Source organism: Artemia sp. Qi Xiang Cuo, chromosome 19 (genome assembly GCF_049724085.1).
Source record: "Artemia sp. Qi Xiang Cuo chromosome 19, ASM4972408v1, whole genome shotgun sequence".
Classification (NCBI taxonomy): Eukaryota; Metazoa; Arthropoda; class Branchiopoda; order Anostraca; family Artemiidae; genus Artemia; species Artemia sp. Qi Xiang Cuo.
Window position 1 is genome coordinate 18,733,476 of NC_142812.1, and position 19,220 is coordinate 18,752,695.

The 19,220-nt window shown below is 34.2% G+C and overlaps 1 protein-coding gene across 7 annotated transcripts in view; it reads right to left on the reverse strand.

The window, feature by feature from the left end:
* The window catches only part of CaMKII (Calcium/calmodulin-dependent protein kinase II), a 234,429-nt gene that overhangs the window by 48,475 nt on the left and 166,734 nt on the right, over nt 1-19,220 (reverse strand). For all 7 annotated transcript variants that reach the window (XM_089105592.1, XM_089105597.1, XM_089105596.1 and 4 more), the window contains exons 10-12: nt 15,637-15,720; nt 8,680-8,722; nt 2,908-2,994 (exon numbers count right to left, since the gene is read on the reverse strand). In XM_089105592.1, the coding sequence (XP_088961718.1) occupies nt 2,908-2,994; nt 8,680-8,722; nt 15,637-15,720 (214 nt within the window). The remainder of the gene's footprint in view (nt 1-2,907; nt 2,995-8,679; nt 8,723-15,636; nt 15,721-19,220) is intronic.

Genomic DNA, 19,220 nt, shown 5'->3' on the forward strand with positions numbered 1-19,220 from the left:
AAATTAAATTTAAGTATTCCGAGTGAATGCGGAGTTATTCCATTTTATGGCGCGTGTCTCCATTTTTCTTGACAAAAAAAGGAGATGAATGCCAGGTCCCCTTGTCATAGCTCCATAAGATAATGCTCTTATCTCATTCTGAATTGCAACAAGACCTGATAAAAAAGAGACATATGCTACTTAGAGGCTCATGTCTATTTTTATCTTCGTAACAATACAAGATAAGACAATTCTGACTGTACCATTCAATTCCTTGTGCTTAGTTTACCCATGACACATACATAACTCATTTTTGACCAAAATGGCGACTGAGCCAAATACCTGTTCGTAGTCATTCAAACTCAGGACCAAGGGGATACACACTCCCCAAATATTTATCTAATTTTGGCCAATACATCCTCCCCCCTTTTTCAAACTGTGCTTCTTCTAAAAAGGTATCAACTGCGTCTCTTGATCATGCAAGCATCATCATGCTAAGCAATTTACTTTCTACCAGGATCATACATCAAGCTATTATCTGAATGGTTACTATATTCACTTTTGTTACTATGTTACCTTTCTTGTAAAGAAGTTTAATTATAAACTTCAAGCAATTAGAGTAAAACTGTTAAATTCCACCTTGTCTACAAAGGCTATCAAAATTTGGATAGCTTTAGCTTTGACTTAATCAATGAGAAGATAAAATTTTGTACAAAATATAAGTTTTGACCAAAAAAAAAAAAAAATTAAGAAAGAAGTATTCGATTGTATTGCGTCAAGACATGCTAAGAAGATAACACAGAGTTTATGGTATTTTCTATATTAATGTTTTATATTTCTAATATTTTATAATGTCTATAATATAATATTTCAACATTGTATTTTATACGCAAACCAAATACTACGAGTGTATATTAACCCTTGGGGGGAAAAGAAACTCCAGAGAGTTTAACTTTCTTTGATACAGTTTCTTGAACTATTCCGCTCCAAATAATAGATTGAAATCATTAAAATAAACATAATAAGCGGAATATGTGAAAAAATACTTCAGAAAAAAACTCCATCATTATTTGTTAGAGCTCTTCATAATAGAAATTACTGCCATCTTTCTTTATTAGAAATAACCTATAGATGGCTCTAAACGAGGTGTTTAGCTTTCATAAGGAAAATGAGCTAACCTCTTTACAGATAATCATAAAACTAATAAAAGTGGAAGAATAATAGCATTGTTATGATAGAAAACAAAATGATCTTGAAGGGCATTCAAAATAGAATTTGAGACGGTAGCAATTATTATATTTGGAAAGAGGGTTGAATGGCGTATGGAATGATATATTTACCTTTCAGCCAGGTTCGTATCCAGGATTTTTTTTTTCGTTGGGGGGGGGGACTTACATAAAAAAAAACTTTAAAAAACACACCAAAATTTATTTGATTTTTGCCACGCTTTTACGAGTCGGACAATCATTTCGAGTTGGGGGGGGGGGTTGTCAAACCCCTATACCTCCCCTGGATACAGCCTTGCTTTCAGCTAGCAAATTAAACGAGGGTTCGTTCAATTTACTTTTAACGGTCTAAGCATATGATATATTTAATTTCTAATCTTAATTTTTCGATAACTTCCAAGTCATATCGCTATTCCCTAAATATTAGTAGTCACTACTGCCATCTTCCTTTTGCACAATTCACTTCCAGCAGCCATAGGATTTCGACAACAAAATGTAATATCATCCAAACAGATTGCCTTAATTCAATAAGGGCAGTCTGGTATAACTGAACATACAGAAAATAATTGTATGTAATGACTGAACATAATCATCTGTTTAAGTACACAATTTTTTGCTTGTTGAGAAGCTAAGACCTTTGGATTAGAGCTACATTAAGAAATATTTCACTTCAAACCTATACCGCACGTACATAAGGTAATATAAGATGTACGAAATACAAAAACTAATACTTTTAATCTCAGCTTAATCATTCTAGTATATAAGGAAAACATTTGTATTTTTGCAACAATTCAAAATATGCATGTCTTATACATATTTACCACCCTAAAGACATTAAATAAGACAAATTTTCAAGGCAATCCGCATATTTTCGCGATATTTTCCTTTGCAAATTATTTACATAGGTGACTTCAATAAGCCATGCATCTAGAATGAATAACAATTTTTTTTTATTTTCCTAATAACTAAAACAAAAACAATTTAAGAAATTAACCAAAAACTAATGTTTCTCTTAATTTTAGCCAGAAAAATTAGAAATAAAGAAAAAAATTGGTTCAAACATATTCTCATGTTCTACATCTCAGCTTGGGTGGATAAGAGGTTACGTAGACTTCTGGAAGAGATTTATATTGAATGAAAAAAAAGAAGAACTTATTCATAGTTCTTTTTATCGGAAATTGTTTGTATATACACTCCAATTCCGTTACACTGTCAAGGTAAATAGTTGCAACAAGAATTATAACAACCGTTGGAATGCTTTAAAACGTTAATACCAGCTGGAAAAGACACACAATCTTATTATATCAAAAAGAAAAACAGTTCTAATGCAACATTTCTCAATAGCTTTTTGGAACAAAATGTGGCTATAATCAAATCCTAGCATGGGCATAGTTCAACTCTTCTAGTCTTTTGGATGTTCATTTGAAACTAAATAAAAGGTATATTTGGCAGACCTATCTGCGCTAATACAATCACTTATACGCAAAACGAGATACGAATAAGAGATAGAAATATATCATTAGTCCCCTCAACCAAGGATTGAATTTTTTTTTTTTGGGGGGGGGAGGAGGAGAGGGGATGAGTTAGAAACAAAGAGCCTCGAAGACCTGAGCCTCGATCCAGCGCGTATATGTCCACTCCACCATAAAATTCAAAATTAAATTAATCATTGTGGCACTATATGAATAATCTGTGGCACTACCTTTGGAGTCGTCGTCCTCTAGCGTGGTGTTGCTGTCAGATGATTCTTTGACTTGAGATCCGCTTTCTTTCTTTATGATACTCTTGCCTAGAAGAAAAGAAATGAGCTACACGTGCCGTTTTATTACAGAAACCGTTGTAATAAATTCTCATCATTGAGAAAATGAAAAGGGATACAAAAAGGTTTAAATATGTTCCCTAAATTCTTCTCAAGGCAATCAGAATGGCAAAAAATTGTGAGTATTGACCCTTACTTCAAGCTAATAACGGGAAATCTGGGAAAAGAGGGTTGCAAATCATATTGTTCTTAAACATAGTTCTTCAGAAGCAACGGATAGAGCCACGTTTTATTATTTGATTTTGCATAGTTTTTTAAAGAAAATTAAATGAGGTGCATATTCTCCTATAAACATATTCTACAACATATTCTCCTATAAACATAGTTTTTTTTAAGAAAATTAAATGAGGTGCATATTCTCCTATACATATTCTCCTGTAAAAATATTCTACAACATATTCTCCTATAAACATAGTTTTTTAAAGAAAATTAAATGAGGTGCATATTCTCCTATAAACATATTCTACAACATATTATCCTATAAACATAGTTTTTTAAAGAAAATTAAATAAAGTGCATATTTCGTTAAGACATTTTAGATTCTTTTCATGTTTGCCTTGGTAGCAAAATTCTTCTGAATAGTAACTTTCATTACAAGTTGACACCAGGAATTCAAGTAAAGATAAGTATGAAACAGCACAATGTTTAAGGGTTGACATTCCTAAATATTCAAAGTCCCAAATAGTGGAGCAAGCGAGAAAAAGATTTCGCATCTACAGTTATATACCAACAGAAGCGAAGCGTACTTAGGAGTATCTTACCTCTAAGATACCCCAAAATATGAAGATATCTCATTTTGGCAAACATTTCCTTTATATTTGGCTCAATAAAAGGAAACATTGAAGAAAATAACTATTAAAAATAAATACAGCTAATATTTATATTTAGATTTGTATTATTAACTTTGCGACTTTACTGGGTTATTTTAGACGGCGTTGAATGGGGTTTTTGCGGAATACCTCCCCACACAGTCGTACGAGGGAAACAAAAGGTATCTTAGCCAACGAGGTGTACATCCTATACCAATCACTCAGTCCAAACTAGCCAGCATCTTAACTATTTCCTTTTCAAGTGTCAAAGATACGATTTCAAATGTAAATCTTAAAAATATTCTCTCTATCCGTAACTTTCCTCACTTTCCCAGAACGTAATAAAAACATTTATTTTTCGCTAATTTTATTTGATAGCATACTATTCAGTTATTTTCTAGGACTATTGCGTTGTTTTTGTCTTCTTTTTTTGAAAATCGTTGCTGTTTGATTTGTGGGAGCGTTTTATAACTTCACTTGCTTATATTTTATGTTCCTCGATTTTGGGGGAAATAAGTAAATAAATAATAAACCACCAAGCACTACAATGCAAGATATCAGTTTGAAAGAAAGAATTCTAATTTCAATTAAATCCATTTTTAGCAAAATTATAAAACAATGCATCAAATAATTTTTCCTTTCAACAATCAAATAGTTTATAAACAAAAAGCAGGTCTATGGCATTAATATTTTTTTTATAATATATAAAAGGCACTCTTTTTTATGCTTATTTTCTTCCTTTTTTTTAAACAATTTTTCTTATACAACAGAAAACTATGTATTATAGGTTAAGAATTTGTTTTCTGGTCAAACATCTTAAATGTTATGAAGAAAGTAATTGAGCTAGGCGAATAAAACTATTAGATTCGCAGGATTTGATAGTTGAAATCCCTGTAAGTTTTGTTCAGACTCTGCTACTTTCTTTAGAATAGGATAAAAAAATCCTGAGAAGCGATCGTTTACCCTACATAAGATTTGTACAGTATGTACAGGGCATAGTCCGCTGGGTTTAGGATTCTTTTTTCGAGATGACGGGGGTTCGAATCCTAGTGTACCCAATTAATTGGTTTGGGACGGGGGTCAGTGGCGTGACTCTGTAAGCTCAGCCAGTGTCGACCCAGCTTTAATGGGTACCTGGAGTAATCTGGTGAAGTTAAACAGGAAGGGTGTTGGAAAGCACATGATGGATGGCCCCCAACCCCCCATTGCACTTCGTGGCTGAAGGGCCAAGAAACGGAGATCAGCACCGCCGGTAGGGGCTGTAAAGTCCAATGCCGTATTCTTTACTTTTACCTTATAGGGCATAGTTACATAGGGTGTAACATAGTATACAGGATATAGTATAGGTACAGTATAAAGGGTATGATATAGTATAGAAGGGCATAGGTATAATGCAGTATAGGGTATAGTCGTATAGTCACAGTACAAGTATAGGGTATACATAGATATCAAAAGATATGTATATGGTTTAGTTTACCCAATCTGAGACATGTGTGTCCCTCTTTAAAGAATACCTCCGAAAAAATATTTTGGAAATTTTGAAGTTGCGAACTTGTTCACATACAATCAGCTTCATCTTTTAGGTTTTTTTTTACCCATGAGAACGGATAATACGATAAAAATTAAGAGATTTTCGTGAATATATGATTATGAACATGAATATAAAAATATATTGAGTTCATACAATAGACAGTTTGTACAAACATTTGAAGTTCGTGGCTTTCTATATATTCCTTTGATATTCTTTTTATCCAAAATTTGATCATTGAAATTTTAAGCAAGCAAATGTAAAGAAACTAGATATGATTATGGATGAGGAAACCTTTTCTTTTTTTAATACTGAAGTGTCACCTTTTGGTCACACCAGCCAAAATCAAATAAAAGAAACAAAAACAAAACATTGTCCTCTGCAAATGCGTCAACGAATTATTGAAACCATAGGTTAGTTGTTTGAAATGCAAGGGATCCATAAAAAATCCTTTAGTGTACAATGAAAGACACAACTAAGAATGGTGCAATTTTATTTGACATTATTGACCTTATATGACATTATTTGTGATTGAATAATAGAATTGCGACATTTTCTTTCATTTATATTAATTTTGTATCCTAAAACCTATAAATGCTGCTCGCAACCTTGAGTCCCATCGTTTGTTGTTGTTTTATCTTTTATTTTTTTCAAAAGGAGAAAATATTTTACTCTTTAAGAGGATGCTGCACCTTAAAATCATCGTCGGCTGACCGTCTCAAAGACAAAGGGTCCATGAGCAAACTCTCTAAGGGGACTAGAGACCCTTGAAAGCAGGCGAGAATCTGTGGTTTGACCGTGAAACTTGACTGAAATTCCACGTTTCTTTTGTCGAAACGTGTCGAAGCGGAAACACCCAAGGGAACTCTCAAAGCAGCCAAATTACTCAAATGATAATTCTTTGATCTGATTTTTAGGGTTTTCCTAGGAGTTAGACTAGAACATTCTTAGAAACTACACGTTCCTGAACTTTAAAAAGAGAATTCTGCTTTATTCAAACAAAAAACAAGACTCGCATTTTCTGATGATGCAAGCTTTATTAAAACAATAAAACTCAATCTTACAGTCAAGCCTCAAACCCAACTTATTTAAACTTAATATTTCAATCTTACCATCACGCCACCGACCCTCGTGACAAACCAAACAACCGGCCACGTTATGAATCAAACCCGTGCCCTCCGGACAAAGGATTCCAAACCCAGAGCCCCAACCACTTAGCCAAGACGGCTTAGCCAGGCAGTTAAAAGTGCCTAAAACTATCCTTAACCAATTCTTCTGGAAAATATTAAACAGATCTTTTTCAGTCAATCGAAGGGTCCACGTTTCAAAACCATGCTTAACCATTGTCATTACCGTCACATCAAATATTCTAATCTTATTTCGCAACTTATCTTCCTCTTCTTCCGAATTTTCTCAAATTGTGAAACAACTATACATTTACATAAAAAGCTTTAACTTTGAATTTACTGGAGAAAGTCAATATTACTGTGAATTATTTAAAATCTCAATTATTGGCAATATTATGGCTATTATAAAAGTCTACTACATCTACAACTGCTAACAACTCATTGCAGCACCGAGCTACCTAAGACCAACAAAGCTACGCAAGCTCCCCCTCTATCCGAATTTATTCAAAGCCGTCCTCTTTAAAGGCCCCGGGAAGTTCCAATTTCCCTTAAATCTTCCTTACTACCTCCTCCCTCCCCACTCGGGAACGATCTGCTTTTCGGTTGGCATACAAATCTTTAAAAATGAGTGGCAACTTTCAGAGTAAAAGATCTTCAATAAATATTTGTCGAAATTTACCAACCCCAGGAGTGCTTATGTATTTCGTTCCCAGCGATCCCAGGCTGTCCCAGGGCCAACGCAAGGATCTTCGTAAAAAAAAAACAACATTTCATGAATGATAAAAAAAAAATAATTCAAAATAGGGATAAAATCTTTTTTAATAGATAGTGTATAGAAATTCACAAGATGTCACATATATAGTGACCGTCATCAGTAGTCAGAGCTACTGATTTTATTGTCATGGAAAGACAAATAAAAGTATGGAAAGGAAAATTATCTTTCATGAATGAATAACATTTGGTTCAATATGCTTTTCAGTACCCAGCCTCATGTGCACGTCCGCATGGAGGCGTGACAAAGAGCAAGGGACAAATCAAAAGCAATTATAATTTAAAAAAAAAAGAAAGAGATCACTTCTTCATTTAAAACTTCAAAAATTAACTTGATATAACTCAAGATTTACCTTTTATGGCAAATAAATGGAATTCAATGATTGTTAGGAACCCTCAGGAAACTATTATCCCAGGACCTAGGGCTCAGCTCGTTGATCCTGATCAGTCCTTGTAATGGTGTACCACAAATTTCTCTTATATCCCAACCATTCACTTTAAGTACCTTATTTATGACAGATTACATATCTAAAATACTTTAAACAATAAAATAAGCTACAAATACTCCTAAATGGATTATAAATATAATTGATATTATAAAGACAAATATGAAAAAAAAAGATGACACCACAGCAAAGTTGCATCTTTTAAAAACGAGATTTTTTTCACAGAACCCCATTGAGAATCGTTAAAACCAACGTTTTTACCCCATACGTCATACGACAGGTGTTTGACAATAGACATGATTACAGTTTGTCCTAGTAACAAAAAAGAGCGCAACTATTTCAAAACTTAACCCACTATAGATAGCAACGACCTACTTCATATTTACTTTTCTTTATTATTTATTTATCAATGACTTCTACATATTCAATAGTCAAACACATGAATATTACTAAACATGTAATTTTTTATACATTCGTATATTTAATAAAGATTTGCATATTTAATATACATATTTAAATATACAATTGATTTTCGTTCACTTTAGTTAGTTTACAATAAAAATTACCTAAAAGTCCCCTGGAAAACGGAACACGAGGATAAACCATCTCTAAATTATCCAAAGTCTAAGCAGCCTTGTCACCAACCTTGTCAACCAATTGAAACACCAGATATGTAATATTTAATTGTTGTTTTTTTTGTATTTATTTTACAAAGGTAATTTGGAGGTACATTTCCTTTTAAATGTATCTCTCAATTCCACAACTTCAGTCTTCTGTTGGAGAATAAGTATCGAATTGTATTAACTGGTAAAACAATTTTGGTGAATGGTGAAACATAATTTTCACTTTTTTTGTTCATTTTATTTTACACTTTATTTTTATTCACTTTCTTATTACTTATTCATCCATGAATTTCACATATACAGTAGTCAAACACACGAATATTACTTAACACAGATCCAAACAAAACTTACTTGAAAAATTTCTGGTTGCCAACATCGTTGTAAGGATTGCGCCCTAAAAAAGGGAAGGTATCGAAATTATTACATGAACTTATATCGACTGGTCAATTTGCGTGCCAGAAATAAACTAATACATTCAGTAGATAGCTGAAACCTGAAATTATGCCCTAATAGTCTTTTAAAAATTGGCAATGTCAGATCTGCTACTAACTGAATGTGCTAAAAAAATCAAAAAATGTTCATGTATGTCGTGTATTACTGCTACTGCTACAACCCTGTCACCAACAAAATAACAAACACTGCTCTTCCACCCCTCTCAAACTAGAGCTTTACTCTCTGCTTCTCCAAAGAGATTCCCACTTCCTTCAATTTTTTTAATTCCTCGCCTCCCCCCTGTCAATATATCCTGCTTCTTATTTAAAACAAGGCCCTACTAAACTGTAAAAAAACAAAAAAAACATCAGCCAATCATCCTTCCCCCATAGACATCATTCAAACTATCTTGACCTTTCTTTAATCGTAGACCTACAAACCACGTTTTGCGTGCAGATTTTTGTTTGATATACAGTTGCTATAGTTAGCAACTATGGTAACATAGTTATTATAGTAACGAGACAAACTATAAAAAAAAACCTGTACGTGTGCAAGTATGTCTTATATCTTAAAGAAAAGCATAGCCTACCTATCTTTTCTTCTGAAAAGATAAATCTCTAATGTATATTACTGCTACTGCTACAACCCTGTCACTAAGACAATAAAAAACACTAATCCCCCCCGTCTCAAATTAGAGCTTTACTCCCTGCTTCTTCCAAAGAAATTCTCACTTCCTTCGATTTTTTAAAGCCCCTTCCCCTTCCCCGGTCAAGAAAATCCTATTTATTATTTGAAACAAAGCCCTACTGAACTGTCGAAAAAAGTTCAGTGGCCAATCATCCTTCACCCATATTATTCTAACTATCTTGACCTTTCTTTAATCGTAGACTAACATTGAACATCGTTTTACGTGCAGATTTTTGTTTGGTATACAATTGCTCAAACAAGCACCTTTAGGTGACATTGAAAAAATCCCCTGAAATTATTTAATATTTTTCTCAACTTTTCAAAGGGCAACGTCTCATACTCACGCTTAGCCACCAGTATTGTGACTTCGAGTTTCCTAACCTTAGGATTAAATCTCAGGCTTTCTTAAATTCTTACTCTTTACTTTCTTCATCTTAAACGAATTTTACAACTTTTTGACTCGAGAAAAAAAAAACAGCATGAGTCTATCCAAGTTTTAGTGTGAATCTCATATGCTCATCCCATCCCCTTTTCACTCAATTCAAGGACAGATTAGGACAGATTGGACTCAAGGACAGATTAGGATAGATTTCACTCAATTCAAGGACAGATTAGGACAGATTGGACTCAAGGACAGATTAGGATAGATTTCACTCAATTCAAGGACAGATTAGGACAGATTGGACTCAAGGACAGATTAGGATAGATTTCACTCAATTCAAGGACAGATTAGGACAGATTGGAGAATTGCGACCTAAGTAGCTGCAAGCCAGCCAAAAGAACAACTTGCTATTTATTTCAAACAAGGCCAAGCTAAATTATTAAACATTTTTGCTGGCGGCCTGTTACCCTTCCCCTATAAAATATATTATAGCCTACTTACCATATTAACCCTTCTTTATTCGTAGACCTATACTGATCAATGTTTTTCGTAGAAATTTTTGTTTGACAACGAGTAACTAAAACTGGCTTCAAAAAATTCCTCTGTAAAACACCTATTTTACATTATTAACAATTTTCTACTTACCCCCTTTTAGAATCATACTTAGGTGCTATTATTACGGCTTCTAGTTTCCTAGCCTCATAGTTAAATTTCAAACTCTCTTACACACTTACTCTTAACTTTCTTAAACGTCAGACTAAGATTTGAACTTTTTAAAACTGAGAAAAAAAACTAAACAGTCTACCCTACATTTTACTTGTTGTAAGCTTTGCAAATTTAGTAAATCTGGGAGTTCGTACACTTTACCCATCAATCCTCATAGAAAATCTCCTAAGCTCAGGTATCCTGCAAGGCAAAAACAGCAGGCACCCTAGTTCCCTAGTCAAAATCTTTAGCATCCCTTCAAATTAGTGGCGGTTCTGGCCTCCCTTGCGCCCAGGCAAAATCTTGATTAGCCCCCCCTCCCCCTTCTCAAACAAATTTCTCAGGTTAAAATTTAGTCAGTTTTTATTCATTTACAAAGTTATTTTCAATTTAGTATTTGAAATATTTAGTTATTATTAATCATTATTATTTAATTTCTTTAATTAGTTTTATTAATTAATTTATAATTTATTAGTTATCTTCATCATTAATTGTTTCCATAATTATCTTCATTATCTGCGCCTTCTAGTTCATTTTAATAAAAATTAACAAAACGATTAAACCGTTAGCTTATTTATTTGAAATTTTGTGCCCCTAAAATTCCTGCGCCCAGGACAAGTAAACCCACTGTCCCTCCCCCCTCCCTCCCTCAAACTGTCTCTGCTTCAAACTTAGACCTTGTTCCTCTATGGACAATGCGTTTAGTGGTTACAATAGCTTCAAGTTGAATTGAGCTTATCAATAATAAATGACCTATTCCCAAATAGGAAACAGGAATAGGAAATCAATGTCAACACAGTTAAATAAAACAGAAGCTCATAGAAAATAATGTCCGGGAAGCAATTCTAAAATAAATAACAATCTTTCCTAAGTAAGATTAAAATTTTGTACAAAAGTATACTGACAATAGACCTATCAAGTCTTGTATTTTGTTCACTTCAAAAACTATCTTGAAATCGGCGATATTCAGATAAATATGACATCCCTTTTAAAGTCAATGTCAGTTCGACGCTGAGGCAGAAATTCAGAGCCCAGGCCTCTTAGTCCAAAACGCTTTGACAACCCAGGTCGTCTAACTTCCAGAGGTTGGCTCAGGATTTATACAAAAATCTCATGTAGGATCAAATACAAAATCTCAAAGCTCCTTTTCAGTTTTGTTTATTATATATAATTTTTAGTTATAATATAAGTTTATTATATGTAAGTATATTATATATAAGTATATATAGTATATAAGTATATATAGTATATATAAACTATATATAGTATAGTTTATTATATATAATATATTATATATAAGTTATAATATAAGTTTATTATATATAATTATCATATATAATTTTTTTCATTTTTATTCCAAATACAACTACGCAAAACCAGTTTCAAAATTCGTATCATAAAGAAAATGTCAAGCGTTAGATCAGATTCGGCAAAAAAAATTAGAAAAGCAGAGGAATTATATGAAATACATAAAGATTTGTTTAAATTAAATACAGTTTGACATTCTGCAGAGGGGAGAGGGTGGGGTGTGTAAGAAGTGTATACAGAATAGTCATATAGCATACAAAAGCATTTTTTAAAGCTATTTACACTATGTCCTCTGATTTTGAAAAAGGCAGTCGGTAACATTTTAATGTCAAGGTTCTTCTGAAGGAAGCATTATAATAACAAAATAGTATTATCATTAGAATCCCCGATTGAAGCTCTTTTCAAATATAATAGTCGCGACTCTGACAATGCACCCATCTCCCCCTGATGGTTCTGGATATAGCTTTAAGTTGGATATAACCTGGATATAACTTTATGATAAACACATGCCTGTATTTACCAATAGGCCCACTAAGCCCAGGCCTAGGGGGCAAAATACCAGAGGGCGTGATAAATTATCATTGAGTGATTATTTTTTCTTAACGAAAACCGGACCAAAGTGATTTATTGTCAAATTGTCACATGCACTCTGCCGCCACGCTGCCTATTCAAAGCTGCCAATTAAAGTAATTTTAAAACAACATAGGAATTCCGTGGCCTCTTATAAACTGTCAGATGTCTCCCAAGAATGGCACCTGAGAGTTCAGCATCACCTCTCTCTTTCATTACTTTTGGCTCATCAGCTACGTTCTGTTCAGTGCTTCCACTATCCCTGAATTTTGAGACTTCTATGAAAATCTCGCAAAAACGGAGTTGCAAAAACGCTTGAGCCTACGAGTGTCAGAGCTTTAAATCCGGCCTTAAATATGCAGCATTTTTCTATTCAGCTTCTCTTGCTTCCCACAGTTATCCGTATTTTTATATTATTTTTATATAATACATTTATCCAACTGGTCTCAATTATTTTGCAATTACATACTGCTTTTGAAAGGCCAAAAATGACAATATCCAGCACGAAAAACAACGGAAAACTACATTATCTAGGGCTATGTCTGGGACAATTAGGGGGTGGGGGTCGGGGCACATTTCCAGGGTAGCGAATATTATATTTGGAAACAACCGTCTATTGGAACATGAAATGGTGCTACCACTTTGTAAATTATAGTGTTTCCTTTAAAAGAGCCGTAATTCCGGGGTGTTACCCCGACAGTACCCCCCCCCCCCAAAAAAAAATAGTTATCAAAAGATTTTTTCGAATTGTTTCCTATTATTGACTAGACATTGGGCATCAAACAGACCAATTGGTTTGAAAAAGAACTGAATAAATGATTCTTTGACTGCTCCTCAACTTACAACAGGAATAAAAACACTTTATTTGGAACATGGTTTAAAAAATGGTTTGGTTGGCACACTGGATTTTCAATCCTGTGTCTGGAAGGGCAGAGGTTCGAGTCCTGGTGTCGCTGATTATTTGGTTGGGAACGGGGGTCAGCGGTGTGACCCTGTTAGCTTAGCCAGAGTCAACCCAGCTCCAAATGGGTACCTGCAGAAATCTGAAGGAAAAACACGGAAACCATCGAATGATTCACCCCCGACCATATAGCACTCCCACCCAAAGGCCGAGAATCAGGAAATCAGTACCTGCGCTATGCGGATCAGTATCTGCATGAGAAAAAGTATTTTTTTTAACTTTTTAAACAAAGAATTACCATGTTTAACTTTATTCCATACAAAAGGTTTGAATTTCTGGTTATTGTGCAACCAAACTCCTAAAAGCTTAGCAGTTTCTCCCGAATTCAGCAAGGAGATACTTGACTTTCCTTGGATGATACTCAAAAGGAAATTTACTTAAGAAAAACAAAGTAGCGGGACGAACATCTTCTATTTATTCTATGATTTAGCAAAGTTTACTTAGCCATGAGATGTTTACGGAACCAAATCTCTGGCGCAAAATTGGGCTAATAAAAAATTAGAAATTCTCGGTGTTGCCATTCAACTTCCTGAAAAAGGTAGAATCAACCTAAAAAAGAAGACGAAGTAATTCGATCTTTTCGTATAACCGTTTTCGGCCGGCAAAAGCGTGGAGCCATGAGGCACGATTAAATTCGGCTCAGAGACTCTCTTGAATGAGGTTCATAGAGATTTATTCGAAAAGGCCTTAGACGGCCTTAGGCCTTAGAGATTTACCTTAGGGAAGGCCTTAGATAGATTTATTACCTTATATTTCATAGTCAAAACAAGATTTAAAAATAAAGCTTCAATGTATATTTAAGTTAACAAGAAAAATTCTAATGGCCAGAGTTTAACTTGTTGAAGCTTTTTCAACTTGTTGACGCTTATTGGTATGTGAAGATACTTCTTTTCTTTCTTGATATATTCAGCAATCACTGAGCTTAGTAAACTTTTTTTTTATAAAATATAAATGAATAACCTAAAAGTTGTATTTGGAAACTTAATCAAAAAAGAAAAATATTAAAGCGTTGCTACAGAAGTTTCTTCTCTCAACTGCCAGCGAAATCTGGATTTCAATATTTCATCTTAGTGACGTTTTACTTTTTGTGAGTATTAAACTAATTAAATGAAATTTTAAGATTTTTAATAAATAATATATTTAACGTACAATTTTAGTAATTTTTGCGATATTTTAAGAAATGATTATCATAAATTTTATTGAAGAAATAAATAGTGAGTAAAAATACAATAGATTGCAATTAGTATTAATTTCAGTTAACTATTCTGGTTCTTCAAAGTTAACCAACATAACACTCCTCCCAAATTAAATCCCTCTGAATTCGTTCAGCTACTAAACTACAGTAACTGACTATAGAAGATTTAAACACAGTCAAGTCAACCATAGCTCTTACAGCAGTTTTGAAAAGGTCCAAATGACGAAAGTTTGCTTCTTTGTCAATAAGAAAGTTGTCATATTCAGGGTATTAATCTACCTTTTGTGGTATTTTCAGGGGCGCCGTTTGGGGGTGGCAAGGGGGGGGGGGGCAATTGCCCCCCCCAATAATGTGGAGAAAAAAATATTATACATCTCATGCCCTTTGACTATCCAGACATGGACCCCTCTTGCCCCCCCCCCAATAAAAATGCTGGAGAATCGCCCCTGGGTATTTTCATTGGAAAACAGGAAAAACAACGAAAGTGTCCCCTTCTAATTTTGAAAAGTACATTGCTGCCCCCCCCCCCATCCCTTCTACATTTTTGTTGATTTGTGCCCTTGGCCATATTGTCATGAAAAATTGTCATTCCCGACATCCATATGTGACCACACAATGACTATCCTCAGAGATAAGAGCTACAAAAAGTCAACTATGGTCAAAATAAATATATAACAATAAACTAATTAAACAAACTTTTTAGTTTTTTAACAAATTAGTATAATAATTTTGATTAAAGTAATAAATAGTGAACAAAAAAAAATCCGCTATTAGTATTAATTTTAATTGCTATATAAGTACAATAAATATGATATTCAATATAATAAATATGATAAAAAAAGGCAAAATAATCAAGGTATTGTTAAATGTTATTGTAAAATTGAAATCGAAACTAGAATATGAAAGTAATGTAGCCTAAAAATACTAGTGGGACATTGTAGACGAAAAAAAAAACAAAAAAAAACGACACACACACAACAAATATTCAAAAACCATATCAGGGATTTATCATTTTATGTCCGAAATCAGAGATATGCAACTGAAGACACGAAACTAGTTCTGACTAACCTTGAGTTTCCGTCTTGCGTTGAACTTCTTCAAGCAGTCCACTGTTTCTTGTCTGTGAACAACTGAAGCCACGCGCTCTCGTTGCTGAAAAGAAAGATTTGTTTTGTATTATACACTTATTTACACTATTTATACACTGAGCTAAAACACCCTATGCTAACAAAAATCTATAAATTTCTTAATCCAAATCCAATAGTTATCGAAACCCGTTAAGGCAGGTGGTATTCTTCTGATGAACCCTAATGAAATGTTACTACTTGGAAATATTTCGCTAGATTTAAGGTGCTTTTGCTTGTAAATGTACTACGACTTACATTTATTGATGACGACTTTGCATGGATTTGGACATTTCGATTTAGTTGACGGTTTGGTTATACTGTTTTATCCTAGGTAATTGGATAGATGAGTAATGACTAAACCTCGTTCAAGTTCAGATTTATTTTAATTACTGGAATAGGATGACAGTCCTTTTCTTTTTCTCTCTCTCTCTCTCCTTTTTTTTTTAGCCAAGTAATTACCTCTAAATCATTATATGATGGCACACCCCAGTCTATATACCCAGGTATACACCATAGCTATACCTCAGGCCTTTCTTCCCTTTGATATGAAATTTCGATTTTTTATTGTTGAGTACTAGTAAATGAGTGCGATTCAAAAATTTCCTCCCTATTCCCAGCATTTCCAGCAGTAATTTTTTTCAGCAGAAGTTCGATCCTATGTTTTAGCTCAAAACCCGCCTAGTAGAAATTCTTGTTGAACTACATACGTAGCGGGTCTTTTAAGACGATTTTGACTAATATTGTAGTGGAACAATGAAATAAGAATATTTGACCACTTTGCACTGATCTGAATAAAGCTTTGCTACATTTTATGATCTTTCTAGGAGTGTTTTGACCTACCCCCAGCGAAAGTTTTTACTGCTACACTTGGATAAATCATTAGTCGGGTATCTAAAAAGTTTAGAAAATGTTAAGCTTTCCATTATTCCTTTCTACTTCGAACTTTTCCATAGCTTAGGGTTAAAAGTTTTTGGGATTTATTTTCATTCTGTTTATATTCCCAAAACACACAATTTTTACACGATAGCGGTTCAAAAAAAAGCCCATCTTAATGTGTACATATGCATACCACGGTCGTCTCGCATATTCATTATTCGTGGCTTTTTTGTTGAACTTGGTTAACATGATTCATAATAAACAATATTTTTTTAACTCATATAGAATTGCTTAAGCGAAGAAATAAATATATTTGAAATGGTTAGAATGATATCAATAAGATATACAGAAATTTTTCGCTTCCCCGATAAATATTTGTATGTATCATAATCATTATGAACTACTTAGGCCCGTTTTCAGGCCACGCACACCCAATATAGAATTAGGCACGAGTTGGGCAGATTATCGTTTCTAGTGCCGTATTCAACACGGCGAATGTCTTCTCGGAACCCGTGTTCAACCATGTTATTCTGGCGCATTAAAATTTTGAAGAAACCGTGTCCAACACGCTTGGAACTCTTAAGATGAAAACGCTTTAAATTTTGGCTGGGTTAAACACAGAGAACCTGAAAACGATTTTTGTCAAACCCCCTCCCCCCCCCCCCAAAAAAAAAGAAAACTCGCTTCAAATAATTTTAATTTGGGGGGAGTGTCATCCACAAAACATAATTACCGAACCTTTCAACTACGCAGAACAAAACGCCTATCTCAAAATTTTGACTGTTTGGGGAAATGGTGGGCGTGAGAGGGGAGGGGGGGGGGGTTAGCTGCCCTCTGATCACTTTCGACTATTAAAAAGGGCACTAGCCTTTTCAATTTCTAATCGAATGATACCTTTTTGAAGTTTCTACGACAACGCTTTTTATAGACACCCTATATGCACCCAGGGCATAATTTTATGCTATATTACTCTGGCGCATTAAAATTTTGAAGAAACCGTGAAGAACACGCTTGGAACTCGTAAGATGAAAACGCTTTAAATTTTGGCTGGGTTAAACACAGAGAACCTGAAAACAATTTTTGTCAAACCCGCTCAAAAGTCGCTTCAAACCCGGTGCCTGAAAACACAATTTTACGCTTTTGGGTCAACGTATCTAATGATATATTTATGAACATTTTCCGGTGCTTTTTTCCAGTGTGATTGAAAACATTTTTCATTGATCGTTCAAGCCATTTACTTTGGAGGATGCATAACTTCAGTACCAACGCAAAAAAAGCGCATATTATAGCCTACAGAAAATCTAAGGGACTATTGACCTCCACCACTGTGTCTTTATGCTCATGGTCTTTTGTATACCCCCTACACTTGACGCAGCGTCAGAACACGTATGACACTCAGAGTGATTTATACTTCTATTCTTTCCCCCCTCCCCCAGTGGCTTCGATTGGAGAGGCATTTGCCCCACGAATTTTCCAAAAAAAAATCAATTGATTGAAAAACATTTTCCGGTGCTTTTTTTGGATGTGTTTTTTCTGCAACTTTTCATGTTATCCGGTCGACAGTTGAAATAAAAATTTCTCCAAAATTCAAAATGAAGCCTCTATCAATTGAAATCCTTTAAAGACAAGTCTCTTATGAGTGTTAGACCTGCACCAAAAGCTCGGACCTCCATGAAAATTCTGTCCGAATTAAACTGTTAAAAGGATCTCTTTCATTTCCGAATTAGTACTTGCAGTACGAACTCCAAAGTCTTCTTTCTAGTGTAGACTCTTAGGGAAAACTTCAAACGGAAATTTACCCCGAAATTGGTAGTCTTGACTTCATGAGAGTCCCAATTAAGTACAAGTAATATGAAGGGAGTAAATTACTTCAACGGGAAAAATGCTAAAGTTGAATTGCGTCGGCTATCTAGGAAGCGAATAATTCTGCCAGATTATGAGTCCATCTTTTGGCAGTAACGTCGCAACAATGAAGTCTTGCATCTTAAGTGTTATTAAATAAAACAAGTTTTTTTTTTCAACTAAAATAAGGAACAACATTAAAAATTAAAACGAACAGAAATTATTTTGTATATGAAGGGGGTTTAGTGTAAAGAGCGAGGAGTTGAGGAGGAGGCAGTCCCCTTCATATACATAATGAATTCTGCTTGTTCCAAGTTTTAATGTTGCTCACAGACGATAGTAACCGAGCAACGCGGCTCAATAGTAACCGAACCTCTTAAATACAAAATTTTGATACCAATAATTATATCAAAAGAATCGGTTTATTATGCTGACTTCAAAGAAATCAGTTTCATTAAGTTTAGTCTTACCCATTAACGGCTACGAGCCTGAGAAAATTTGCCCGATTTTTGAAAAAAGAGTGTTTATTTTTTTTTTTTTTAGGGGTGATCATATCGACCCTGTGGTCTGGGATATGGTGATAGGGCTCATTCAAACGGAAATTAAAAGTTCTAGTGCCCTTTTTGAGTGACCGAAAAGATTGGAGGGCAAATAAGCCTCCTTTCCTACTCCCCTACCCCCAAATCGTCCGATCAAAATGTTTGAGCTGGCCATTTTGTTCTTCATAGTTGAAAGGCCCAATAACCATGCCTTTGGATATAACTTGACCCCCCACAGCCCCAGGAGAAAGGCCTTTAAGTTTAAAAA